This window comes from Onychomys torridus, chromosome 19 (genome assembly GCF_903995425.1).
Source record: "Onychomys torridus chromosome 19, mOncTor1.1, whole genome shotgun sequence".
Taxonomy (NCBI): domain Eukaryota; kingdom Metazoa; phylum Chordata; class Mammalia; order Rodentia; family Cricetidae; genus Onychomys; species Onychomys torridus.
This window is the reverse complement of record NC_050461.1, coordinates 58,774,591-58,801,905: the sequence shown is the minus strand read 5'-3', so window position 1 is coordinate 58,801,905 and position 27,315 is coordinate 58,774,591. Positions and strand designations below refer to the sequence as shown.

At 48.0% G+C, this 27,315-nt stretch overlaps 1 protein-coding gene across 1 annotated transcript; it reads left to right on the top strand.

Moving 5' to 3' along the window:
• Positions 1 to 9,416: 9,416 nt before the first annotated feature.
• Ccr6 (C-C motif chemokine receptor 6) lies at positions 9,417 to 23,206 on the top strand. The gene is given in 2 exon segments (XM_036168665.1): positions 9,417 to 9,545; positions 22,100 to 23,206. Coding segments are annotated over 2 exon segments (1,236 nt in total).
• Positions 23,207 to 27,315: the final 4,109 nt, after the last annotated feature.

Genomic DNA, 27,315 nt, shown 5'->3' with positions numbered 1-27,315 from the left:
AAGGCCTCAGCACTCAGAGTCTCATTAACTGAATCCATGGCTCCAAATGACTCAACACCTCTGTGAGCTGGCTTTTTCACACCTGAGAATGGGGGTAATAATATCCTCTAGCAAAAAATTATTTGTCACGAGTAAATGAAAAGTATCCTTGCTTTGTGCCATATAAACATTAAAGACCTTTAATAGTATTAGTAAGACTCACAAAGAAAGGAGAGTACCAGAGCTCTGGGTTGTCACCCACCTTGCCTACCAGGAATCACTGGTGTTTTCCACCAAGGGCCAAACAAAGACTGTCCTGGGGAATGTGTAGCCTCGCAGACACTTGCTGAGGTTTTTAGACTTCCTTCCTTTAAGAGCAAAAATGTGGGCAGCTGACTGTAGTCCATTGGGTGGACAGAACCCCCTTTCAGAGAACTTTACAATTACCTACCTGATATGTAATTTCCAAGAATCAAGAAGCATTCCACAGACTAATAATTCTGAAACAAAAAAAAATTTGCATCTCACAATGAAATCATTGACCTAGTTACATAAGGTGTCTTCCTGCCTCCACCTTCGTTACCTTTGTATGGTCTGCAGCGTGTTGAAGATAGACATTTGTGGTGAGGCAGCTCGCCACCCACCCCTACGAGGCTGAAGACCAAGCCACACTCCCTCGAGGAGCCAGCCTCGAGCCCGGAGCAGGGCAGCAAGGACAGACACCTTTCCAGCCACCTGCGGCTTGAAGTCGGCACTTTCAATCCCCTGTGACTGGAGCCAGGGCCTCCACACCTGCGAGAGGAAACAAAGGTCTAAGAAATCTGAAATTGAAGAGAAAAACTGCAGCTGCTGGTTTGTGGGTCGGCACGTTATTGGTAAGTTGTGTTTCGTCTTGGACTTTGGGAAACACTGTGTTTCTGCTATCCTTGTAAAGGTCAGGCTCCGAGGGAAGAAGAAAACTGCCTTGGTCATATTACCGAGTCTTGTGTTAATGGGATGCTTATGAGCTTGGGGTCCTGCGGTCCTGTAGAAACAGAGGATAGGTGCTCACTTTGGCAGTCTTTCGAGTACCATGAATATGGCACTTAGTATCTATCATTTAATGTCACTTTAACCATGTCTAGGGGTGGGGAGGAGTTGTGACCTCAGGTGCAGTATGGAAGGACTCTGAGTCCCATTTTGTCAAGGTCTCTTGCCTCTCTATCTCATAAGATGATAGAATATGACATTTTTTTTCCATCTGTTTGATTTTGAGACAAGGTCTCATATATCCCAGGCTGGCCTTGATCTTACTATATAGCAAAGGATAGCCTTGATCTTCATGTCACCATCTCCTAAGTGCTGAGATCACTGGCATACACCACCATACCAGGTTCATGTGCTGCTGAGGATGGAACCCAGTCCTTTGTGTATGTAAGGCAAGCACTCTCCCAACTGAGCCCTAGAATGCAACGTTTAACTCATCACGGCCCTACTACAAGGCGGCCAGTGCTTGGCAAAGAAGCATGGGAACATTTGCAAAGGGCCTAATTCGAAAGACCACCTCTATAATAACATATCAAGGGAGAGAAAATACAGATTCCACAAACCCATTCTAGCTCCAGAGTCTTTGTCCCGCAGAGCTTCACTGGGCAGCAGAGTCAGCTGCGCGGTGGGGTCCTACCTAAACTGGGCGAGGCTCAGCAAAGGGAATAGACCCTGGAGAGTAGGGAAGAGTTGAAGCAGAGGAGCAGGGCCGGGATCGCTGCCCCTTGCTGGCAGACAGCTAAGAATGATGGAAGAAGTGGCTGGTGAGCCTGGAGCTCACCAAATGGAGTGCACAGATCCACCGAGGACCATCCACGCCTCCGCTCAGGGGAATGCGGGATGCCACAATTGGTCAGAAGACATTCTTCCGATAGCATCGACTCCCAAGTGAAAGTGACAAGCAGCGGGTTTCGAGATGCTGTGGGTTAATGGGTGTCATTTAAAGATGCTGTCATGCTGAGTATGTGACGGCACTGGAGGGCTGCGCTTTCCCTGGCTGTTTTCCACTAAGTGCCTTAGGCCTCCTGAGCCCTGACTTACCTGGAGATCTCCTCTCTAATAATATCTTCTAAGTCAGTCCCCAAAAGAGGAAATGAACAGAAAAAGAGACCGTAGCCAAAATAGATACCGCAAGCCCCTGCTCTCAGCCTGGGTGCTTCTCCCAGGGGAGACTCTCAGGTGTGCCTTCAAATATACTGACTCTTATTTTAGGCACAGTTCTGATAAATAGGACTGTCTGGTTTCCCAGCCTGGAACTTCTAGAAGCAGAGAGTTGATAGGAATACCAACCAACATGCAGATAGTCCTTCTTGAGTTACCAGCAAAGGCTGATGGAAATCACTATCACAGTCACACCAGCTCCGTAGTTCTCACAGGGCCACTGAGTCAGATTCCCAGTCCTGTGAGTTTGAAGAGTCTTCATTTGCTGCACAGGGATGCACACCTGTGTTTAGCGGAAAGCCAAGGAAGGCGAGACAAGGCTGGAAGATGAGATCTTAGTGGAACATGACCAGGAACTGTATCAGGTGCTGTGTTACAGCCTGACTTTCTCTCGCAGAGTCTCACAGTAAACGTGTGAGATGCTTAAGATGGGTATCCGTCCCTGAAAGTGAGATAGGAATAGATGTCTCCAGGAGGAGATAGATACCAACAGCCATCACTGAGGTTGCCACATGTAATACAGCAAGCTCCCAGTAAGTGGTTCAGACCTTTGGAGAGACGATGTTAAGAAACTGAATTCAGAACCTAAAGAAGGATTGGGCAGAGGTTCTGGGTTTGACCCCCAGCACTGTACAAGACTGGGAATGGTGGCCCACACCTGTAATCCTGGCACTCAGGAGACGGAGGCAGGAGGGTCAGAAAGTCATCCCCAGTCACATAGTAAGTGGGAGGGAAGCCTAGACTACATGAGACTCTTGCCTCAAAGAAAACAAAAGGTAAAGAAGACTTTGCAGAAGTGGAATGAATGCCTGCCAACCACACATTTTCTTTTACATGTTAAAATGTTTCTATTTGACAAGAAGTAAAAAGCCTACAGATGTTGAAGCAGAGAGGGGAACAAAGGAAGGAAAAAAGGGGGTGGTGGTGGAAGAAGTGGTTTATATCTTAAAAACCAGAGATGTGCGTGGGTGGGGCAGGAGAGCCAGCCAGGACCAGGGTAGGGCTGGGCAGACCAACCACAGTGGCAAACAGCCTCTCTGCTAAGAAAGGCTCCCCACAGCCCCCAGGACTAGAGAACCAAGTATTCATTGTGGGCAGGCGGTCCCTGAGGCCGTTTCTGTACTTCCTTCCAGTCCCTTCTCTTCGGTGGAGCTCAGGGACGGAAGGACTGACCTTTGCCACCTTCCCAGCACCTGGCTCTGAGGTCCAAGGCTGGAGCTCTGCTGTAGGAGTCAGCAGGGTATCTGATGACTTGTCACAGTGTGCTTAAGTGGCTGTCACTCAGTCTTGAGAGGACGAGAGTGAGAGTCGGGACTGCCTGCCTGCACTTTGATGCCAGCACCATGGAAATGCATTCCGAGGCCCTCACTGGTATAAAATTCTCAGTCAACAGGGTCTTCAATCTTTGGTAGCAGCCATGGCTGCTGCTGTTACGTTTTTTTGCCCTCGAACACAGAAGTGAGCAAGGCCCTCCTCTGTAAGTCACTTCGGCCTTTCCCAGCCAGGGGAATGGAGTTGAAGGCCCTAGATCTGGGTCAGGGTAAGCCAGCGCAGGCCCCAGACCTTTCGCTCAGCTAACTTTCTTAAGTGGGGCGGCCCAGCGGCCAAGGACTGTTTCCAGCAGTGGGTGGTCTCTCACTGTTCTGACACTTAGCTCACTGTGCGGCTGATTAGTCTCATCCAGGGACATACAGGAAGTGGAGATGTAGACATGAAGCTGCCCCTAAGTTCCTAGACTGCCCCCAAACACTCCCATTGTAGACCCAAGTGTTTACCCCTGGGGCTGCTAGCCATCTCCTGGGTGTGGCTTGTCAGGTTCCACCTTTATTTACACACTTTGATGAGAATAAAGCCATGTGTTGGACTCACAGCCAGAGTAGCTTAATTTCAGGACCTCAAAGAACATTTTCTTTTCTTTCTTTCTTTCTTTCTTTTTTTTTTTTTAGTTTTCCGAGACAGGGTTTCTCTGTGTAGCTTTGCGCCTTTTCCTGGAACTCACTTGGTAGCCCAGGCTGGCCTCAAACTCACAGAAATCCACCACCTCCCGGCCCCAAAGAACATTTTCAAAGGTGCTGGTATTTCCACGAAATCAAATCAAAATGTCCCATTCAATAAAGAGCGACCAACTATTATTGGTTTGGTGGAGTCCAGGTTTAAAAAGCAGTGACCAGATTGGAGCCAATGCAAGACGTCGACCTCAACAAGCACCTGTCTCTCCAGGTTCTCGGCTCATGCCCGAAGAAGTGGAGCTGTCAAAGGTATTCACAAGAAAGGATGCCAAAGCTGGCTTGGTGCCCCTTGAGGCTTCCTGCCTGCCCTGTGGCACCGCAGCCTTTTACAGGGGCCAGCCCCTCCCCCACAGCTGGCCTCCAGCACTTCAGTTTCCAGGCCTATTCACCTTCCCTTCAGAACACTGCAGGTATAGCGCCGTATCCCCTCTGGCAGTTGACAGGAGGAAAGGGTACCTTCTATTTCTGGGTGTCAGGTGATGTGCCTTTTCCCATGGTGCAATGGGGACTTGGACTGTCCTCCACACCAGGACAGTTGCACTCTCCCGCTTGGTCGACACCCCACTTTGCAGTCTGACTTCCTGGTGTCCCTCCCTCCCTCCCCAAGTGGACCCTCACCTGCGGAGGAACACAGCGCCTATATCCCAGTCCTCACTACCAACACCTCTGTGAGGGCACAGGGACCCCTTTCCAGCTTGGCTTTGACACTGAACTTTACATACCCCAGGAGAACCAGAAGCTGTAGTCGCTCTGAGGCCAGCTTCCAGAAAGAGAAGAGCCAGGAGAGCCAAGTGGCCAAGAAAAGTTGAACCATTCTTATTGGTTAAGGATTGACTTCTGCTGGAGGAGAGTTATCCTTCAGGGGTCAGTAAGTCCTTTGGGTTGCCCCGTGGACTCCACATGTCCATTCTCCAGGATCACTTCGTCTCCTTCCCTCAGGGTCTCTTTATCACCATTTCCCACTGTTTCTGGATCCCTCTCTGCCACAGCCTCTGCATCCTCATCTCTTTGCCTTCGTCTCCTATAGTCTCCTCTGTGCCCATCCCCAAGCTCGGTGATCTCTGCAACTTTAGCTCCAAATCTATGAATGTCTAACCTCTATGGTCTCTGCAATCCCCATCCCCATGTTCTCTGAAGCCCCTGGCCCCCACAGTCTCTATGCCCCTGTCCCGCAAGGTCTCATGAGCTCTGCTCCCCAGGTCCCATGGTCTCTGTGTCTCTGTCTGACTTTCCTGGACAGTCTCTACATCTCTGTCCTCTGCAGCTGGGGCTGAAGTGGAAAGGGGGATTGGGAGACCATGTGAAGGGTGGGAGGTGGCGTTGCTGCTGACCCCTTAGGACTTGTGCTTTCTGCCTCCGTAAGTCATTCTCCTGTTTGAGTCTCGGCCAATCTTCAGACCTCTCTACAGCTGTTGTAGGCAACTTCAGTGTTGACTCCCTCCCTGGAGCACAACTTCCTCCCGCACACTCATACCAAGAGGTGATTCTCTGGCTGCTGAGCATTAGCTATTAGACACACGGTCAGCTTCCATGAGAATCTCCACCACGCAGATGTCCCTTTATCCACTCCTCTCTTGCCCTCCCCCAGGCGCCCTGCATTGATTTTTTTTCAGTGACCTGAACTTGGGGATACTAATTAGGTTTCTCTCCCTTGCTTCGATTTACACTTTGACCTCAGTCGGCACCTCTCTGGACCTCATTGTCTCGGCATCTCTCTCTCTCTCTGTGTCTCTCTGAAGCCCCTCGCTTCCTGTAGCCCCTCATGGGACTCAGTTATAACTGCAAAGCTGTGTCTGGGTGCCCTGGTCCCTCTGATTCTTTACAAATGTCCGCCTTCCTTCACCCATGGAGTGGCAGACTTAGAACACAACCAGTGTGTGGCTTTGCAAGGAGCCTAGTCAGGTCAGGCGTGCCCAAGACTCTGCATTCCCACGGACTTTGTTCTCCTGCACCCAAGAACCTCTCGTGACACTCACGTCTGCCCTTGCTTGCCAGGCCTCAGCTTAGCCAGCTGCCTCTGGATTTTGTTCTAAATGAAACTTCCGTGTTGACTGTGTCCTGTTCAGACTGGAAAGTGTTGATGCAGATCGCACTGCTGCTCACTGTGTGGGCTCACTTTCTATGTACCCCACTGCAGACGCAGTGTCTTTTCACATCTGTGGGTGGAGCTTAGGCATGGGGCGTGCCCAGATAAAAACAAACGCACTTAAGTGTTCTCGGGGGGTGATGTATAATAATTTGGATTTTGCTTTGAGATGTGGAAGGAATGTTGGGACCGAGAACACACAAAACACTGCAGAGTCTGGGAGAGCAGGTCTCTGTATCAACAGCAAAGGCCAGGCAACAGTGGCCACCTGAATGGAAGCCATCTGGTGTGGCCTGAGAGCCCTGGAAGGCAGAGGGAGGATATTCTGTGGTTCACTTTACTCCCTTGGGTGGAGAAGGGAGGTCAGAGCAGGCCCTGAGGGCCTTTCCCCTCTAGCCTCTTGAAAGTTCAGTTCTGGATTCCTGTTTCCAGGGAAGGAAGATGGGTCCATAGCCTTTGGAGTGACTGACCCACAGTGCTTTGGCCCAACATGCAGGAGTTCTGCTTAATATCCTTTTTCGGTCCTTAGCAAAGTTAAATCTGTTTTATTGATTGTCATTTTTTTCAGGTGAGACATTTCTGGGGCTAGTTCTCGGTAAGAGATTTGCTTTCTAGCTGGGTGTGGTGGCACTCCCCTTTAATCCCAGCACTCAGGAGGCAGAGGATGGCAGATCTCTGTGAGTTCGAGGCCAGCCTGGTCTACACAGTGAATTCTAGAGCAGTCAGGGCTACAGAGTCAGACCCTCCTCATCTTCATGACAAGCAAGGTCATGAAAGGAGTGAGGAACAGTGGGTAGAAAGGCCAGGCCAACCACAAGTATCCCCAAGCATCCTAGGAGCCCAGCTTCTTCCTCTGTGCGTCCAGTGAACCCCCTGGTGTGAGCCCCCTTGTGGGTTACTCATACCAGCTTCTACCCCAGAAAGAAGCAGAAGCCAAGGGGCCCTGGAGGCTGGAGGGGAATGAGGCCAGAAGGAGGTGTTTTCAGCTTTCCTTCCTATCTGGGGCTGATAGTTCTAGGCATAGGAAGATACTGCCACAGCACAGGCCTCCCTCCCACAGGCAAGAGGCCCAAGCCACTTGGAACCACGGGAAATCCCAGGCTCTGCCATAGAACAGGGTAGCAGGACTCATGAAGGAGGCGTCTGTCCAAAGAACAGGGACAGCTGTGGTCACAGGGTCTGTAGAGCCAAAGGCAGTGGACAGAGCCATGGAGTCTTTGGTGGGGAAGCTGGACAGTGCTGGCTGGACGAAGATCCCATTGTGACAGCCAGTTCCCTGGAGGAACGGAGCAGGGCAGGTTCAGTTTTCCCGTCACACTCAAGTTTGGGGACAAGCTGAGTTCAGGATTCTGTGAAGCAGAAAGGTGTAAAACAAAGTGTATCCAGACTGAGCCAGTCTGGCTGGGTTGTGAGACCACGGGGGCAACACCCCTAGGAAGTGAGAGTGGGGATCGGTCAGCCCTGCTCAGAGTTGACCACTGTGTCTCCTCTGCTTTGTATTCAGCATTTCTTGGGACTTGCTTCCTGGCCACCGTAGTATAAACAACTTCACGATACTGTGATTTTGTGCTCCTCTAGTATTAAAACCACTGGAGACATGAAGAAACATCTCTTTACTCTGTTGTATATCGGGGGGTGGGTGTGGTTCACATGGGTCCATGGAATCAAGACACAGAGGCACCTCAAGGATGTTCTAGCCTTTCCCAGCTGCAGGGAGGATCCATCTCTACGACTGGTCCACTCTAGTTTAGCAAAGGGCCGTTTTATTGTTCTCCAATGTACGCCTTTTATCATGTTAATCTCAGTACCCTAACACCTCTCACCTAAGCTCCCCAAAGGGACAATGCCAAATGCAAATTCTCAGTTGAGAAATACCTGTGGCGTTCTGGGTTCTTCCTCAACCAAATTTGCATTGGGCTGTGCACCTTCAGAAAACTCTCAGACAAAATTCACATAGAGGGTACCTGGGAAACAAGGGCAGCAATTGCAACAGGCAGATTAAAGCTGGGTGCTAACATTCTGGAGCCAAACCAGCTGTAGCTTTGCAGGAATTCTCCCAACATTATGCCATGGAGCTGGAGAGATGGCTCAGTGGTTAAGAGCACTTGTTCTTGCAGAGGACCCAGGTTTCTATTCCCAGTATCCACATGGCAGCTCAAAGGTAAGCTGCATCCTGGAACCCCACCCTGGCGTTGATGACAATGAATGATAGCTGCATCCTTGGAGCTCCTGGCACAAATCTCCTCTCTCTAGCAATTGTCACTGCATATATAACCTTGGGGAGGGTCCTTGCGGATCTTGTATAGTTAAGGAGTTTCCTCGACGTTGTAAATTTTGTTTACTTTTGGAATCATTTGAGCCTCTCTCCTGGAGGAAGTGTCTTAATTCAGAGGAACTAGCTACAGTTCAAACACTTGCACCACCGAAAAGTGAGTTTCTTAACTCACCTGTTGCTTCCCGGGATCTGGCTAAGGACCCTCACCAGCCATCTCCTAGAGGTAAGGAGCACTGTTTTAGGGATCCCGGCTTTCGATCTTACTGCACAGGAGTGGAAGCTAGCATCGCTGAAGCCTGCTTTCCTCCCTCCCTGTCCTTTGTGCCCTCTCTCACAGACCTCCCATTCTCTTCAGTGCTTGAGGTAGGAACAACTGTGGCCTGGCCATGGTCTGCGACTGCGGGACTTCTGGGGTAGAGCAGGGCAGAACCAAAGCTCCAGAGCAAATGCTCACAGTGCCTGGGGGGCTTCAGCATCCTCCCTCCCAGGTGGATTCACACCCCAACACTTCACATAGAAAACAGCACAAAGGCTCTCTTCTTTGAGAAACCACAAAGCCAAGTTTTTCTCCTCTTTGCCCTGGTTTGACTCCAAGTCAGATTAGGGTGGCAGTGATTAACAGTAGTGGTGATCGCAAATGGGGATGATGGTGATGATGATGGGGATGATGATGGGGAGATGATGGGGAGATGATGGGGAGATGATGGGGAGATGATGGGGAGATGATGGGGATGATGGGGATGATGATGGTAAATAACTGTTTTTACAGACTACAGGATGTACATGGTTAACCATTTGCATCCAGGCAGATAGGCGTTGCTTTTAAATAGGAAGTAGCGACTCGGTGATTTCTTCTGACATCCTAGCGTCTCCTCTCTTAATGATTACTGCTGGTCACATCTGGTGACAGAATGGTCCTTGCACTGCTAAGGTTGGAGCTTGGACAACCACTGAGGCGGAGGTAGCTGGCCAATCCACATTGGAGATCAGCATTTCCTGGGGTGAGCATGCAGCCCTTCCCAATTTTTCTTTCAGACATGTCTTAGCTTCTTGGACATTCTCACCTCTGGTGGGGATGTCTGGAAGGGATAGTTTCCTATGGGATATGGGCATGCCAACCAAGCCTCCACGTAGTGAGTTCTTACAATTTTGTTTTGTACCAGTTCTTATGGTTTTAGGAGAGAGAGGCATGTTTCCCAGAAAGCAGCTCTTTCTACAGGGTCCACCGGGAGACTTGCTTCTCTCCACCTCACACCAGAGGCTTGGAGGTGGTTGGTCATCACTTCTTTCTTTGGGAAATATACGAGAAACTTCAGTCTAGCAAGGGTGTGTGTGTGTGTGTGTGTGTGTGTGTGTGTGTCTGTGTCTGTGTCTGTGTCTCTCTGTGTGTATCTGTGTGTATGTCTGTGTGTGTGTCTGTGTCTCTGTGTGTGTGTATGTGTGCTTGTCTCTCTGTGTGTGTCTGTGTGTGTATATCTGTGTGTATGTGTCTGTGTGTATATGTCTGTGTCTGTGTGTCTCTGTGTATGTGTATCTGTGTGTGCTTGTGTGTGTGTGTCTGTGTGTGCTTGTGTGTATCTGTGTCTCTGTGCGTGTGTCTCTGTGTGTATGTGTCTGTGTGTATATGTCTGTGTATCTCTGTGTATGTGTATCTGTGTGCTTGTGTGTGTGTGTGTGTGTGTGTGTGCGCGCGTGTGTATTAGTAGGAATTGAATCTAGGGTACTGTGTGTGCTAGACAAGCACTCCACCACTGAGCTTTATTCCTAGATACATTTTTACTTTTGATTTTGAGACAAGGTCTCACTAGGGTGTGTAACTTGATTTCAAATTCACATCATGACCCAGGCATTGCACTTGCCATTCTACTGCCTCCAGAGTACCTAGGATCACAGCCCTTTGCCACCAAGATCAGTCTACTGTTCTTGGTAGGGCTAGGAGTGACGCACAGACTCCACAATTGCCAGGCACCTGCACTACCCCAGCTGCACCCAGGCCTAGCCATGGGATGCTTTCCTTAAGGCTTTTTTAAAAAAATCTATTTATTTATTATGTATACAGTGTTCTGTCTACATGCCAGGAGAGGGTGCCAGATCTCATTACAGATGGTTGTGGGCCACCATGTGGTTGCTGGGAATTGAACTCAGGACCTCTGAAAGAGCAGCCAGTGCTCTTAACCTCTGAGCCATCTCTCCAGTCCTCCTTAAGAGTTATTATTTATTTTTCATTATGTATACATATGTGTGTCTGGGTGGGGATATGAACACATTCGTGTAAGTGTCCAAGGAGGTCAAAGATATCAGATCCCACTGAAGTTGCAGTTACAGATTGTTGGGAGCTATTAAGCATGCATGCTGGGAACAGACTCTAGTCTTTTGCAAGAGGATTCCTTGCTCTTAATAACAGAGTCATCTCTCTGGACCCCTAAAAATGCAATTCTTTATTTAACTCAGTACACAGAGAGATTTTGAGAAGCCAAACACTAAGTTAAGACACAGAGCCGCAAGAGATTTAGGCAATGCAAAGCTGTGGGTGGGACATTGTGGAGACCAGCACCCTAAATACGGAACAAACACAAAGTCTGCGTCACAGCTACTCTTGAAATGCCTAAAGATTTAATTCCTGCCAATAAATAAGGAAATCTTAGCTGTGCATAAAGAACCAGACTGTGTTCCCAGAATTCAGTTGCTAAAAAAAGGATTATGAGTACTCTCCACCACATGTCAAATAGTGAGACCTGGCCTCTAAAAACAAAGCAAACAACAACAACATACAGTATAAAAGTGAGCTGCCAAACACGAAAGCAAATCACTGGAAAATACCTTCTGGGTTCTTCCTAACCACCAGCTCAAAAGCAGAAGGAAGCTGGGTAGCATTTCAGCTGCACTAAGGTCCACAGAGAGGAGAAGCCAGCGTGCCTGTGATTCCAGTGAACTTAAAACACATGCACTAACTGAGCAGTGTTGTAAGAGAACACCTGGTGGAAGAAGTTTTAACTAAACCTCTTATTGAAGGTCTTGTGGGAACTGCCTGGCAAAGTGACTCAGATGTTGGATGACAGGCAATGAGGGAATTTAGCACTGCTCATAGTCCAGGTGGGCTGTGGGCTGTCTGCTAGGACACTGGCATGCTGTCTGTTCCAGGAGTAACAGATGGGAAGCAGTGATCTCAGTGCCCAGCATGTGCCTGGAACTTGATTTACAGCCTACATGCAGCTGTACACACACAGCTGCACACACACAGCTGTACACACACAGCTGCACTTACATAGCTGTACACACACAACTGCACACACACATAGCTGTACACACAGCTGCACACACACAGCTGTATACACACAGCTGCACACACGCACAGTTGTACACACACAGCTGCATACACACCCAGCTGCACTCACACAGCGGTACACACACAACTACACACACACATAGCTGTATACACACAGTTGTACACACACAGCTGCACACATACATAGCTGTACACAGAGCTGCACACAGATGTACACACACACACACACACACACACACACACACACACACACCTTGTCCAAACATACTCCTCTATGCACATCTGCATAGGCACTCATTCATACATATCTAGGACAGTATATACCATGTATATATGTATGTGTATATGCACACATAAACCCAGATATGCACACACTCATTTATACCACCAGAAATGCTCATTCAGGGAAAACACATGCAGACATATAGACACATTCATATAGATACATACATGTATACACAACTATCTATGCCTACATACCTACACACAGACATCAATGCATCTACACATATGCACATACATACATAAACAGACATGCACACACATACACATGTGGGCACATGAATAAACTCTCTCTCTCTCTCTCTCTCTCTCTCTCTCTCTCTCTCTCTCTCTCTCTCTCTGTCTCTCTCTCTCTCTCTCTCTCTCTCTCTCTCTTTCTCTCGTCTGCCTGTCTCTGTCCCATCTCAAAGCTAGTTGCAGCCACTCTTCCAGACTTGTCACTGACTGTCTAGCACCAGCGAAGGCACCGACTGTCATGATAGTGAGATGCGTGTCACCTTCAGAAACACCTTCCTTTGCACAGTGTACACAGTGAAAATGGCGCTAGGAAATCATATTATGGCACATGAAAAGATTAGTTTTATACTGTGTTGAAAGTATTACTAGCATTACATCTTCCCTAAAATAGTGGTTTCTTTTTCTGTGTGATTAAAAGAATTACCTCTGAAATGTTAGAACCCAGAGGTAGAAGCAGAGTTGGTCCAGACCAAGAGCACGGGTTCCCTCCTGGCACCCTAGCTCTGTTCCTTTCATTGGAAAGGGGGAAGTGGTAGTGTGCCTATGTGTTTTCAAACTGTAGATGTGAAGGCCATGGAAGAGCTTAGCTTGTCATGTGGGTGCTGGGAGGAAAGAGAGAAGAAGAGAGCAGAAATGAGGGAGGGAGAGCAGAGAGGGAGACAGTAGCTCTGGAAGAGGAGAAAAGCCCTTCAAAGCTGTGACCAGGAGCTGGCTTCTAAAGCTGGTGAAGGGAGAGAGCACGGCTTGGGGAATGCTTGGTTTGCACAGTTTTGAGAGGTACGATCCACTTGGATGTGATGTAACAGGGCTCACCATGTCACTGTGACTTGTGACACCACCCCTTCCAAACCAGGCAGAGCAGCACTGCAGAGACCACAAGCCACTGTAGTCCTGCATGGCCCGGGGACAGGCTCCTGGGAGCTCCTGGTGGCCTGCCTTTTTCAGGTCCTCTGCATTTTCCAAAGTCCCCTGCAGAGATCATGGGCTGAAAAGTCCCAGAGGCAGGAGGTTTGCCAGTGGTGACGGGACAGGGACCCAGATCCATGATGTCTCACCCTCAGCGCCCTGAGGAGCTCCCATAATCTTTTGGGGACCTCAACACATGCCAAATCAAGTTTTATGGGTTTGATACAGAACAGAATTTCAGGCATAGCTGGTCTGAAACAGATGTGGAGATTTTATTAAAGTTTTTTTTTGGGGGGGTTGTTTTTTTGTTTTGTTTTGTTTTTTTGTTTTTTTTTGTTTTTTTTTTTTTTTTGTTTTTTTTGTTTTTGTTTTTGGTTTTTTGTTTTGTTTTTTTTTTTTTTTGGTTTTTTGAGACAGGGTTTCTCTGTATAGCTTTGTGCCTTTCCTTGAACTCGCTTTGGAGACCAGGCTGGTTTCGAACTTTCAGAGATCCACCTGCCTCTGCCTCCTGAGTGCTGGGATTACAGGCGTGTGCCACCATCGCCCGGCCCTAAAGTTATCTTAAAACAGACTTCAGGCACAGGGGTTAGGGGAAGAAAGATACACTGAGGGCATGGGTGGGGCTTCTCTATTAATCATGGAAAGTAAGACACCAAGTATGGGTCTTACCTAAGTGTCTCAGCATTAGCTACATGTACCATTTTGGTAGCCCTCAAGGCATATCTCAAAAGCCTGCTAAGACACATTTTCCTCCCTCTTCTTCTTTTGATATGTGAGATTCCGGGATGACTGGAGATTCCTTGGATGGAGTTACCATGTGATGAAGTTAAGCCAGGAACCACTAGGGCTGCACCAAGAGTTGAGTACATGTCCTCCCCTGTGTGAATGAGGTTTCTGGTGAGATTCCTAGAAAACTGGAGCTCTGCAGCTTGAAAGGGAGAAAGCACACATCCAGAAGACCTAGGGGCCTCACCTGACAGCAGGTTTCCCAGTGACCCACGGCCATCAGTAGGCACTTGGCATAGGAAGCCATCCTTTCCCAGAGCAGGGCCAAAGCCCCCAGGCACAGCTGACTAGGAATGAGTGTGGATACAGAGTAATGAAAAACACTGTGTGTGAACATGCTCTTCTCAAGACCCCTGGTACATCCAGACAGTGGATGCCTGTGTAACTCTCTCCTGCCTCCAGGATACCTCGCTCAGATCACCCATGAACTCCAGGCACATAGGCAGTAAGCAGTCTAGGCTTGTGGGTGTACTCTGATGGCAAGCATCTGCAAATAGGACTCCTGGGTCTCACAGCACCTGTAGCTACATCTCATGCTCACCCATCTCCTGCAGCTGAGGGCTCCTGGCCTAAGAGGTCCATCCTGCGTTCAACGCCCCCACCCAAGCCGGCAGTGGTCACCATGTACCAAGGGCACCTGTGCTGTTGTGGAACACCTGACATTCTTCCTGGCACTCACGTTGTCTCTACTCCCAAGCCGAGTCTGACTTTAGGGCAGAGTAGAAGTCCCTCTTTCAAGTCACAGTCTCCCATGCCATGATGGGTGTCCTTTCGAGCCGACCCTCCACTGCTGAGGCTAAACAACACCTCACTGTGCTTGTTCAATCATCAAGGATCCCTAGGCCCCTCTCCCAACCCCTAATCACTGTGTAAAACTGGCTAGAGCCAGGTGCAGAGACTGGCACTGACCTCATTCTGAGCCTGGTGGTTTCTGTGGGTTTTTTTGTTTTTTGTTTTTTTTTTTTTTTTTTTTTTGCTAAAAGTTAAGCAAATGTTCACTTTGCTGAGCTCTCTCTGGGTCTCACCATTACCACCGAGTCGGCAGTTCACATGGCTGAGTTTCCTGGCTTCCAGTTCTGCGGCCAGCGATCTGACACCAACCTCAGCTGCAGGGCAGGTGGGCACAGGGCCTCTAAAGGGGGATCTGTGTCTGATCCCTCCAGTTGTGGGCAGACCTCAGTGCCTGGGGCAGGACCCAGATTCCTATTTTTACAACAGCTGTCAGAGAGGGTACTTGCCAGCCTCTTCAAGGAACCCACTTGGCTTGTGGTCCCTCAACTGCCTTCCACATGAGCGGCAACAGATCTTCCCTCACAAACTTCCATCTCTTCTCCTGCCTCAGGCGAGAGGACCAAGTACTTTCAATTCTATCTGCCCCATGTGGCTACTCATCCAGACTGAATCATGTCTGCACAGTCCCTTTTGCCAGCCATTAGGGAGCAGACATCTTTGGGGCACTGAGCATGGTGCTGTTGGTGTGTCGAACCGTTGGCTCCAAAGGCTGAGTGACAGCAGTGGAGGGAGACAGGCCCAGCGGTTAGACAGCTGTGCCTGGTAGGAGCAGCTCAGCAGGCTTGGTGAACTTCCTATCAAATCAACGCCAACATTATGCTCTTTGGGAACTTGGATTTTTCATCTGAGCTGTTGACTATTGAAATAAATGCAAGTGGGGGGGGCCCGGGCAGGAGAGAGGGCTCGGTCGTTAAGAGCACTTTATTGTCTTTTAAAATTCTTGACATTTTCAAACACAGTGCATTTACCTCCTCTTTTTGTTTTGTTTTGTTTTGTTTGAGACAAGGTTTCTCTGTGTAGCTTTGCACCTTTCCTGGAACTCACTCTGTAGCCCAGGCTGGCCTTGAACTAACAGAGATCCGCCTGGCTCTGCCTCCCAAGTGCTGGGATTAAAGGTGTGCGCCACCACCGCCCAGCCATCTCTTTTTGTTCTTATACATCATGTGAACAATATGAAACTCTCAACTGAAGATTCTGATGGGCGCTATGCCAGCCAAGGTCTGTCCCAGTATGTCTGGAAGCAGGTTCCACATAGATTGCCACCACACCCAAGCCACTGCCGCTGCCCGGCTGGTGGCCCATCCATCTCTCTGTACTGGCACCCAGACCATAGTTCCTTCTCATGATTACTTTCAAATTTCAGATTTAATCACAGATTTGCAATGTCTGTCACACTTCCCTTATCTGTGGTCTGTGACCATGACTATGAAGGCTTAGGACCACCTGGTGACTGTATGTCAGCAAACACGTGGTGATTCTAGACCAGGTGTCTGAAATTCCTTCATGATATTCTTTTTTTTTTTGGTGGTGGTGGTGTGTGTGTCGGGGCGGGGGGGGGGGGGAGTTTGAGACAGGGTTTCTCTGTGTAACAGTCCTGGCTGTCCTAAAACTCTGTAGACCAGGCTGGCCTCGAACTCACAGAGATCTACTTGACTCTGCCTCCTGAGTGCTGGGATTAAAGGCATGCACCACCACCACTGCCTGGCTCTGTCTTAATCTTTGAGGCAAGGTCTTTCAACCAAACCTGGAGTATAGTTAGCCTCACTAGCCAGTTTGCTTTGAGAATCCCATCTCTACCTTAGGAGGCTGAAATTACAGGTAAGCTGCCATGCCTACCTAGTGTTTACATGGGTTCTGGGACCCAAATCTTTACTAAGTTTTGAAGGTTCTGACGATAGCCTCACCATCCTTCTCATAGAGTAGGCAGCCTGATACTGACATTCTCCGAGTATCTGGAAATGACTTTAGAGTGGGCGGAGAGAAAACAGGATCGAGAAACTGCTTTCGCTTGTGTTCTGAAGACGTAATGAACTCCACCGACACACCCCTGGTGGTGAGGAAGAACACAAAGTGCCAGCACTTTGATGTTGTAGGGTCCTACTGCATCCCACATGAGACCCCATTGGCCTGGAGAGGGGAAAAGCCCAACAAAAGGCAGACAGAGGGTGACACTTTACTCAAGGCAGCTGACATAGGCAAGGTGCTGTCTTCATATCCATCCCCTCCCAGGGCCCCGGCAGTTTTTCTCCAAAGGATAATTTGGGGCAGGTTTCATAGACTCTCTTGATATCAATTGTTCTTTAGAATATTTCTATACATACCTGTTTGAGAACTGCTGACTTAGGAACACTAAACACCAAAGATGATGACCATATTGTACATGGAAAATCAGTTGACAGACATAGGTCTTCTACGTGATTTATTCAGGCCAAAATAAGACCCAGTGAGTGGGCATATGTGAAGGAGAACACTTTGAGCCTGAGGATGAGGCAGAAAGGTGTCTTGCTGTGGGTAGCTTGACTCTGGCTTGTAGGTTCACAGAAAAACAGGCTGTAGGTTCTATCCTTCTAGCAGCTCGCCTCTGGTAGACTGACTGTCTAGATGGCTCTAGATTCTTTAAAGGACAGATGGGAACATTCAATTAGGAATTTACCAGCCGGTGCCGGGTGTACTGGCACACGCCTTTAAGTCCAGCACTCAGAAGGCAAAGGCAGGTGGATCTCTGAGTTTGAGGCTAGCCTGGTCTACAGAGGGAATTCCAGGACAGCCAGTGCTACACAGAGAAACCCTATCTCAACCTCTCCCCCATAATTCACTGATGAGAGCTGGAGAGATGGCTCAGTGGTTTAGAGCAATGGCTGCTCTTCCAGAGGTCCTGGGTTCAATTCTCGGCACCCACATAGCAGCTCATGACTGTCTGTAATTAAAGTTTCAGGAGATCTGACACCTTCACACAGACATGCAGGTAGGCAGAACACCAATGTACATAAAACAAAAATAAATAAATAATTTTTTTTAAAAAATCAAACAATCCCTCCCGCAAAGAAAAAGAAAAAAAGAATTCACCAAGGTCTTTATCATCACACACAAATTCTTGTAACAGAAAATATATAGGTTGCATCTCCAGAGGATTAACTGCTGACAGATTGAGATGATGAGGTAGATTGTGCTCAGGACTCTAGTGCTGTGGTGGCCCAGATGCCAATCTGTGTCCAGTGTGATTTCCTAGCAACGATATGTATCACTCTTGTGGTGACAGTCGTGGTTTGACTGGCTGATTCATTTCAAGGTACTGTGAGTGTCTGACATTCAAGTAAACGTGACAGTTACTGTCTTACTGAGAGCACTGATTGTCAACCCCAGTACTGCTGAGATCATTATTATTCTGAGTTTCACAGGGTTAGCCCAATATGCTCACAGCATTCTCCCAAGACGGGTCCTTGGGAATTGTTTCACCATGCTAATCAAGGAATGTACATTAAGACACTGTCTCTTGAATCTAATATACACAATTGTCTGCCTCTGCTAGTGGGGCCCTCCAGCCTGGTCTGGGAATTATGCAGGGCACATTCCAGATCCTCCTGTCCATGAGGAACCACCATGGCTGACACCGGCCATCCCTTCAGCAGGAGCTGCCCTGATTTTCTGTATGCCTTGTCTGAATTACATTGTTTGGGGCTATTGTGCTTGCCTGGTACCTTCTTGACTCTCAGGCTCATGTTAGTTCTATGTCGTGAGTCAGTGCCCATCCTGAAGAGACTTTTAAAACTTCCATTGAACTGAATTTACTTAAATGCAGAAAATGTGACTTATCATAGTGCAGATAAATATTTTGCTTATGTGGGAAGTCTAGCTGGGCATTGATGTACAGTACGGTTGGCTGACCCTCATAATCTTTTTTTTTAAATTTACTTATTTATTATGTATACAGCGTTCTGTTTGTATGTATTCCTGCAGGCCAGAAGAGGGCACTAGATCTCATTACGGATAGTTGTGAGCCACCACGTGGTTGCTGGGAATTGAACTCAGGACCATTGGAAGAGCAACCAGTGTGCTCTTAACCTCTGGGCCATCTCTCTGGCCCCGACCCTCATAATCTTTAATTACAATATTTTCCCCACCAACACAATGAGCATGGGGAGAAATTACCATGTTCTGTCTCTACCCAAGCCTGTCTAGCTATACTATACTGGCCACTACCCTGCTTTGGTCTTCCCAATGGATGTACCATTCTCCCCAATAGTACTGCCCCTCGGCAGCCTCTGCAGTATCCTGAAACTTTATGCCTTTTCCTGAGGTTCCCACCACCTATAGCCCCCCACTCTCCCCAAGTCTGTACCAGGATACCACTCTTCAGAGGCACCTCAGTCCTACGGCCCCGGCACTTTCTGTAACTGGTCTCTGACCTCTGTCTCTGTTGGTGCAAGGCTGTTTACATAAAAGTTCAATAATTTTAAAATTGGCTTTACTGGGGCATAATTACACACAGTTATCAAAGAAGACAGTTCAGGGGTTTTTATAGACACATGGCCACACATCAAGTAGTATTCCACTGAGTGTGGGCACACTATGATTCACTCTGCTGCCCCTGGACATTTAGGCTCTTCCCAGTTTGGAACTATTAGAAGGACTTTCTCTAAAAACTCAAGTTAGAGTTTTTGCCTCCCACCTGGGTAAATGCTAGGAGCCAGTTACTGGTTCATGCAGCCAGTGCACAGCCAGTACACAGCCAGTGTACAGCCAGTGCAATCCAGTGCATAGCCAGTGTACATCTAGTGCAAAATCCAGTGCACAGCCAGCTTACAGCCAGCGCAACCCAGTGCATAGCCAGTGTACATCCAGCATACAGCCAGCTTACAGCCAGTGCAACCCAGTGCAAATCCAGTGCACAGCCAGTATACAGCCAGTGCAATCCAGTGCATAGCCAATGTACAGCCAGTGCACAGCCAGTGCAAAATCCAGTGCACAGCCAGCATACAGCCAGTGTCACACAAGGTGAACACACTTTTGTCCACATGCTTGTGTGACTTCACATTCTGACCACCTAACCAGGACATCTGCAGCTGCTCCGAGTCATTGCTGACACCCTCACCTTCCATGGCCATCCTTGTGGGAATTGAGTGGCATCTCAGGGAGGCTGTGACTTGGCTTCCCTAACAACATCTTTTGTACATATTCACATCACATATTTTGTTGTCTTTCAGATACTGAGTAGCTGAGATTCCTTGTATGTCCTGGATGTGAATAGACACTGTTTTACAAATGCTATTTTCTATTTCAAATTTTTTTTTCATTTTCTGAAGTGTTTTTGCAAAGAGCAGAAGTTTTTAATTCTTTTTTATTTCAAACTTTTTTTTTTTTTTTTTTTTTTTGGTTTTTCGAGACAGCGTTTCTCTGTGTAGCTTTGTGCCTTTCTTGGAACTCCCTCTGTAATCCAGGCTGGCCTCAAACTCACAGAGATCCACCGGCCTCTACCTCCCAAGTGCTGGGATTAAAGGCATGCACCACCACCACCACCGGGCTGACGTTTTTAATTCTTATTAAGCATGATTTATTACTATTACTTTATAATACATGTCTTTCACAATTTATGTAAGAAAATTCTTTCATTCCTTGGGTCACGAAGATTTCTTGTGTTTTCTCTAGATGTTCTCTGTCTCTGCTCTTGCATCTAGAGCTACAGCCAATATGAGTTCACTTTTCTTGTGGGAGGGTTGAAAGGATGATCAGCTTTTTCACATAATACCCAGTACCAGCGCCATTAATTCAAGGTGTCTTTGCATTGTAGAGTCACCTTGGTACCTTGTTTAAAAATCAGCTGACTACTTAATGCAGGTATGGTTCGTCTCTGGGCTTTGTGTCCATTCACAGATTCCTGTTCCTTCTCCTTCACCAATGTCACCTGCCCTGACACTGAAGTGGCCTAAGGCTCACGAGGTTGCACAAATCCTCCGATTTCATTCTCCCTTGAATTCATTGTAGAATCAGAATCAGTTAGCCACTTTCTCTATTTAGAAAACCTTCCAGAGTTTTGACTTAGTTTATGTTGTAGCTACATATCAATTTGTGGAGCATGTATCTGAATAAAGAACCATTCAGCCTTGCTCTAGACATCCTAAATCTACACACTATTTATTCTCTCTCAGCATTAGGATTTTCATAAATGCTTTGTGAGTTTTTCTTTTAAACCCCCCTCCCTCCCACTCTTTCCTCCTCCCTCCTGCTCTCCTAATTTATCTTTTGATATATATTTTTTCAAGATAGTTGCACTGTGTATCCCAGACTGGCTTTGAACTCACCATCTTCCTGCTTCAGTCTTCTGAGTGCTGAGGTTACAGGCATGCACCACCGCACTGGGCTTCCAGCTTTCAGTTTTTAAGTCTTCTTGTTAGGGTAGAATCATAATAGCTTTATCCATGTGGACTGTGTCTATGCATGCTATTGATCACAGGAAGCCTCTGCCACGTGCATTGGGCCAGGAGAGGGCATCACATCCCCTGGAACTGGAATCACACTGACTATGAGCACCTGATATGGGTAGTGCTGGGAATCAAACATAGGTCCTCCAGAAAGGCAGCAAGTGTTCTTAACCACTGAGCCACCTCTCCAGTCCTCAAATCATGAGTTTGTATATATATAATACATACACACACACTTTGTTCTGTGGGATTTTCTTGTATATTCTTAACTGGAATTTTGGGTGAAGACTCTTGTACAGTTCAAAAGCTGTGGATTTTTTTCTGATATGACTTTTCTTAAGCCAAAAAGATCAAAAATTGGAAAGTCACAGTCTATGGCTAACCAAGTCTGGTTGGGCCCATTCATTTCTATGTTCTTTATGGCTATTTCCAAGCCACCAACGCTGGCTTGAGATGCCGAGACAGCCACAGGGCCTGCAGAGCCCATAGTGTTTGCTCTCTGGCTCTTCGGAAAGTACCAAGAAATCCTGTTAAGTGGGTATTTTCCCATCAAATAATATGCAGTGCAGTATGTTCTGGTGGGGTAGAATGTTCCAGAACTGGGGGTGACTGAGGCACATTTTGCCTTCTCTCCTCCATAGCTTCCCCTCTGCTCTCCTAACATCTGTGCTAGTGAGTGTGTGGCTGAACTGCCCACTTCACTTTCTGCACCAGGTCTGGCTCTCCCCCCTACACCAACGACCATCATGCATGAAGTGAGGATCTGTTTTATGTTGGCAAAGCTTGAGAGCGTGGCTAAATGTAGTCACTTGGAAATGCGCTGTCACTAATCATGTTTTTATTGCTTTCCAGCAGACAATGAATTCCACAGAGCCCTACTCCTCGACTGATGATTACTCGGACCCGACTTTCTATTCTGTGCCTACAGACGTCTTACAATGCTCCTTGGAAGAGGTCAGAGACTTCACCAGGGTATTTGTGCCAATTGCCTACTCCTTAATATGTGTCTTTGGCCTCCTGGGCAATATTATGGTGGTGATGACCTTTGCCTTCTACAAGAAGGCCAGGTCCATGACTGATGTCTACCTGCTGAACATGGCCATTACAGACATCCTTTTTGTCCTCACTCTGCCATTCTGGGCAATCACTCATGCCACTGGCACGTGGGTTTTCAACAACTCACTGTGTAAACTCATGAAAGGCATCTACGCGGTCAACTTTAACTGCGGGATGCTGCTCCTGGCCTGTATCAGCATGGACCGGTACATTGCCATCGTTCAGGCAACCAAATCTTTCCGGGTACGATCCAGAACATTGGCACACAGTAAGATCATCTGTTTGGTGGTGTGGGTCATGTCGATCTTCATCTCAAGTCCCACATTTATCTTTAATAACAAATACAAGTTTCAGGACACAGAGGTCTGCGAGCCCCAGTACAAGTCTGTCCTGGAGCCCATCACCTGGAAACTGCTGGGGCTGGGGCTCGAGCTGCTTTTCGGTTTCTTCATCCCTCTGTTATTCATGGTGTTCTGCTACCTGTTCATTATCAAGACCTTGGTGCAGGCCCAAAATTCTAAAAGGCACAGAGCCATCCGTGTCGTGATTGCTGTGGTTCTCGTGTTCCTGGCTTGCCAGATCCCTCACAATGTCATCCTCCTCGTGACTGCAGTAAACATGGGCAAAATGAACCGGTCCTGTAGTGGTGAGATACACCTCGCCTATGCCAGGAACGTGGCCGAGGTCCTGGCTTTCCTTCACTGCTGCCTCAACCCTGTGTTGTATGCATTTATTGGACAGAAGTTCAGAAACTACTTCATGAAGATCATGAAGGATGTGTGGTGTGCTAACCGGAAGAACAAGGTGCCGGGTTTCCTCTGTGCCCGGATGTACTCAGAAAGCTATGTTTCCCGGCAGACCAGTGAGACTGTAGACAATGACAATGCGTCATCCTTTACCATGTAACGTGAAGCCACATACCCCCAAAACCTTTGTGAAACTTGCTATTACATGTGAAAGAAAAAGAGAGAGAGAGGAAGCCATGCCCAAATAACTATGGAAATTAAACAAAGCTTTCCTGCAGGATCAGAACCAGTTGGCAGGTGGGCGCTAATAGCCAAGCTCTCCCTGGTGTGGTTGACAAGAAACGTTGGTGGCTCTTGTCCCCTGGGGTTGGTGTTCCACGAAACAAGCTGTGGGGAATGCTGGATTAGATTGATGTGCTTATGAATTTGAACATAGTCACAAACTGCGTGAAGAGGTCACAGACCCAGTTAGAGCACAAAACAAGGACACAGATTGAGAAAGCTACAGAAGCCCTCCTGTGACCCACGGGACGCTAACAAGATGTTTGCCATCCCTGATGGCAAGTGGCAAAGATCCTGTATTCACTTTCCTTTTATCATCTCAGCAAGCTCTAGGTGGCCGAGGGGAGGGGACCAAGGGCAAGTATCCACAAACTGGAACCACAACCTGGGAGGCAGGAACCAAGTAGGACATGGGCTGCCTGGGCATGCTACCATCATGGGAGCTTGCTTCCCTTACAGGAAGTGGTTTCCTGTGGCTCCCTTCGCCTCCGAGGTGGGTGGAGCCTGAGGAGGCAAGCTGGGATCCTGTTCCAGGCTAGGCTACCAGTTCAGCAGTGACTAGCATAGTTTAACATTCATCCCATGGATGGTAAACTTGGCTTGTCTGTAGTTGAAAGTGCTTTTCTTCCAGTTCTGAAATGGAGCTGAGGAGTCTGGCCACCAAGAACTTCAAGTTAGCCCCTGAACAGGGGAAAGCGTGCTGACCTCTGAGACCACATGGATTTGTTGTGTGTTTAAATTGGGAATTGAACCTAAGGTCTCACATAAGGCTCCGCAAGTGTGCCGCCACTGTGCTGTATTCCAAGACCTTTCCATATCTTTTGTTTAGAGATGGACCTAAGATGTCCATGCCAGTCTTGAACTTTGAAATCCTCCTGCTTCAGCTCTACAAATAGCTAAGATTACAGACCGATGATTGGCTCTGAGACTGATCTTAAGGAAGCTTTACCCAAAGTCACGGTTAGCAGTAGAATCAGGTTTTGGTAAGTCTCATCTGCCTCATTAGAAGTTCATGAGACTCTAGTCCATCAAGTGCAGCATATGCAGGTGGCAAATATGAACTGGGAACGTGGAAACACAAACCTCCTTATGGAAGTTTCTGATATGAATGTCAAAATACTGGTGTGTGTGTGTGTACTCAAGTGTGGAGGCCAAAGAACTACTTCCGGTATGCTCCTCAGGTGTTCTTTTTTCTTGTTTAAGACAGTCTCTCAGTGCCTCAGAGCTCAATAAGTAGACTTGACTGGCAGGTCACGGGAGCCACAGATCCACTTACCCCAGTGCTAGGATTAAAAGCATGCACCACCACCATTTGTTGGTTGGTTGGTTGGTTGGTTTTGGTTTTTTCTCCTTTTTACATAGGTTCTGGACATTGAACTGGTCTTTGTGCCCACAAGGCAAGTACTTTACTGTTGAAGCGTCTCCCCAGCCCAGCATTGGAACTTAACTCCTTAGCTTACTCTGATTGTTTCACATATTAAAACATAAACTTAGTCACAAGCTTTAAAAATTCTGGGTCTGTTTGTTTGCTTTGTTTGAAGAACCATTAAGTAAGAAAGTGTGAGGGTGGATGGGGGCAGGGCAGAATGTTCACCTGCTTTCATGGAGTCCTCCCGCCTGGTTTAATTTCTGTGGCTGTGACAGAAGTCTCATCCTGACCAAAAGCAACTTTGGGAAGAACAGGTGTATTACAGTTCACACTTCCAGGTCACAGCCCATCAAAATGCGGAAGTCACTGAAGAAAAGCCAGCGTCCAGAGCAGAGAAAGAATGAATGTGTGGATCCCTGTCCACCGACTGCTCCAATGTCCAGCTAGCTCTCTTACTTTTTTATACAGTTCAGGGCCTCATCCATGAAATGCCGGCACCCACATTCTGGATGGGTCTTCACACTCAACTAACAAGGCAAGCCCTCCTCCCTACACACACACACACACACACACACACACTCCAACATCATCTAGACAACAAGTTACGAACACTCTTCCCAGATAATCCTAGGCTGTGTGAAGATTGCAGTTAAAATTAATGGGCACATGTGGTGTCCCTGGGGGCAATTTTAGTATTTTCTCAGTGGAAAATGCTTTGTTGCAAGGCTGAAATAACTTTGAAATCATTTTTATTTTTAGTTATGAATTATTTCATTTCTTATTAGATAATTAGAAAAGAAAGTGGACCGTGCTTAGGTGACAGATTCCATCATCCTATAAATGAGTAGAGGCCCTTAAACCCTCTGCTGGCCTCGCAGGCATGGATCCCTCTGTCAGCTGCCCACAGCCTTCAGCCTGGGTTTTTAAACTTCAAATCTAAGTTTGGTGAAGGCAGAGGAACACAGAATGCATTGCTCAGGACATGGACATCGTCTAGCCTGCAGAGGAAGAGATAACAGGTAAAATGCAGAGCGTGCCGAGGTGGCCAGCAGGGGAGGGACGGAGAGCGGAGGATGCTGCTGGGTACTGGGTAGCTGAAGAACCAAAGCACAAACCAGGTCCTGACCCTGCTCTTTCAACAGTCAACTAACTCATTACCTCTATCCTCTTATCTACTTGACCCCTTCATGGCTAGAAACCAAGACCTAAGACAAAAATAAGTGAGCCAAACACAGCGGCACCCGCCTGGAGTCCCAGCAACTGTGAGCCTGAGGCAGGAGGATCACACGAGCCCAATAGTTCAAAGTCAGCCTGGGCAACATAGTGAGACTATCTCAAAATATAACATAAAAAAAAAAAAAAATAGCTGGGCAGTGTTGGCACACGCCTTTAATCCCAGCACTCCTGAGGCAGAGGCAGGGGGATCTCTGTGAGCTCAAGGCCAGCATGGTCTACAAAGCCAGTTCCAGGACGGGCTCCAAAACTACACAAAGAAACCCTGTCTTGAAACACCCCCAAATAATAATCATAATCATAAAATAAAACTGAAAATACTCATTGCTCTTCTGCTGGGATCCTGTCCTTCAGCCTTCATGGGCTGTGTTGAGGTCGAGGATACATTGTTGAGTGCCCCATGAAGGCTGCATAGACCCACTGCCGTGGGGGCTCAGCAGAACCATATCACCTAGGGATTGGTGCTGTGCTGTAGGGACCCTGTGCTTCACAAACCAGCATCCTGACTCTCTCGTCTCCCTTCTCATGTGGCAGGGCTGGGTATCAAACCCCAGATGATGTGCGCACAGGGCACACGCTCTGCCACCAGCTGCTTCCGCAGCCTCTGACTCCCCTGGGAGGACTACCCACACAGAGAAGCTGTTGGGCTTCTTTAACATCCACAGAATCAGTCTCCCACTGATTTCGAACTTGTTCTTCACAAGCTGAGCCGTCAGGTCTCTCTCTGTCAAATCACACCAAGAGTTTCAGCCCTGCCTGTGGCACGAGAATTTCTGTGCTTGGAGTCCGAGTTTCTCACTTCCAGTTTCTCATCCTCTCCTGACTTGCTGCCCCCTTAGCTCTCTCCATCTGCTGCTAAGATGGCCCCTCCTCCACGCTCTGGCAACCCTGGATGCTTTCATGCCACAGCTAACTAAGAGTGGATCCCTAGGGTTTTCCTGCAGACCAGGGCCAATGCCACCTCGCGCGTGGACTGCCAGCTCTCACCCTCTGCCAATGGCTGCAAACAGGCAGCATGTGCTCTTGGTTCTGGCATCTGTATTGCAGTGAGTGACAAGTGGGGCAGCTATGGGTCGGTGCACACTGCCTGATGGAGAGCGGCCAGCGGAACACAGAGGCTGGGCCACATTAGCAGCAGGGGGCAGGATATAAGGGACAGACACCAAGCCTGTGGGAGTGGCTGCCTGTGAAGAGAATGAGAAACTAGAATTGAGAAACTTGGGACTCCAGCACAGAAATTCTCATGCCATAGACATGTGACCTGGTGAGCCTTCAGGCTGGGACTGAGAGCATCAGAGGCTTTGGACAGTGGCTTAGGTCCCACCTCTCCTGTTAGCTCAGGGTCCTCTAGCTCAGCTCCCTAACTCAGGCCACACAACCCTTGC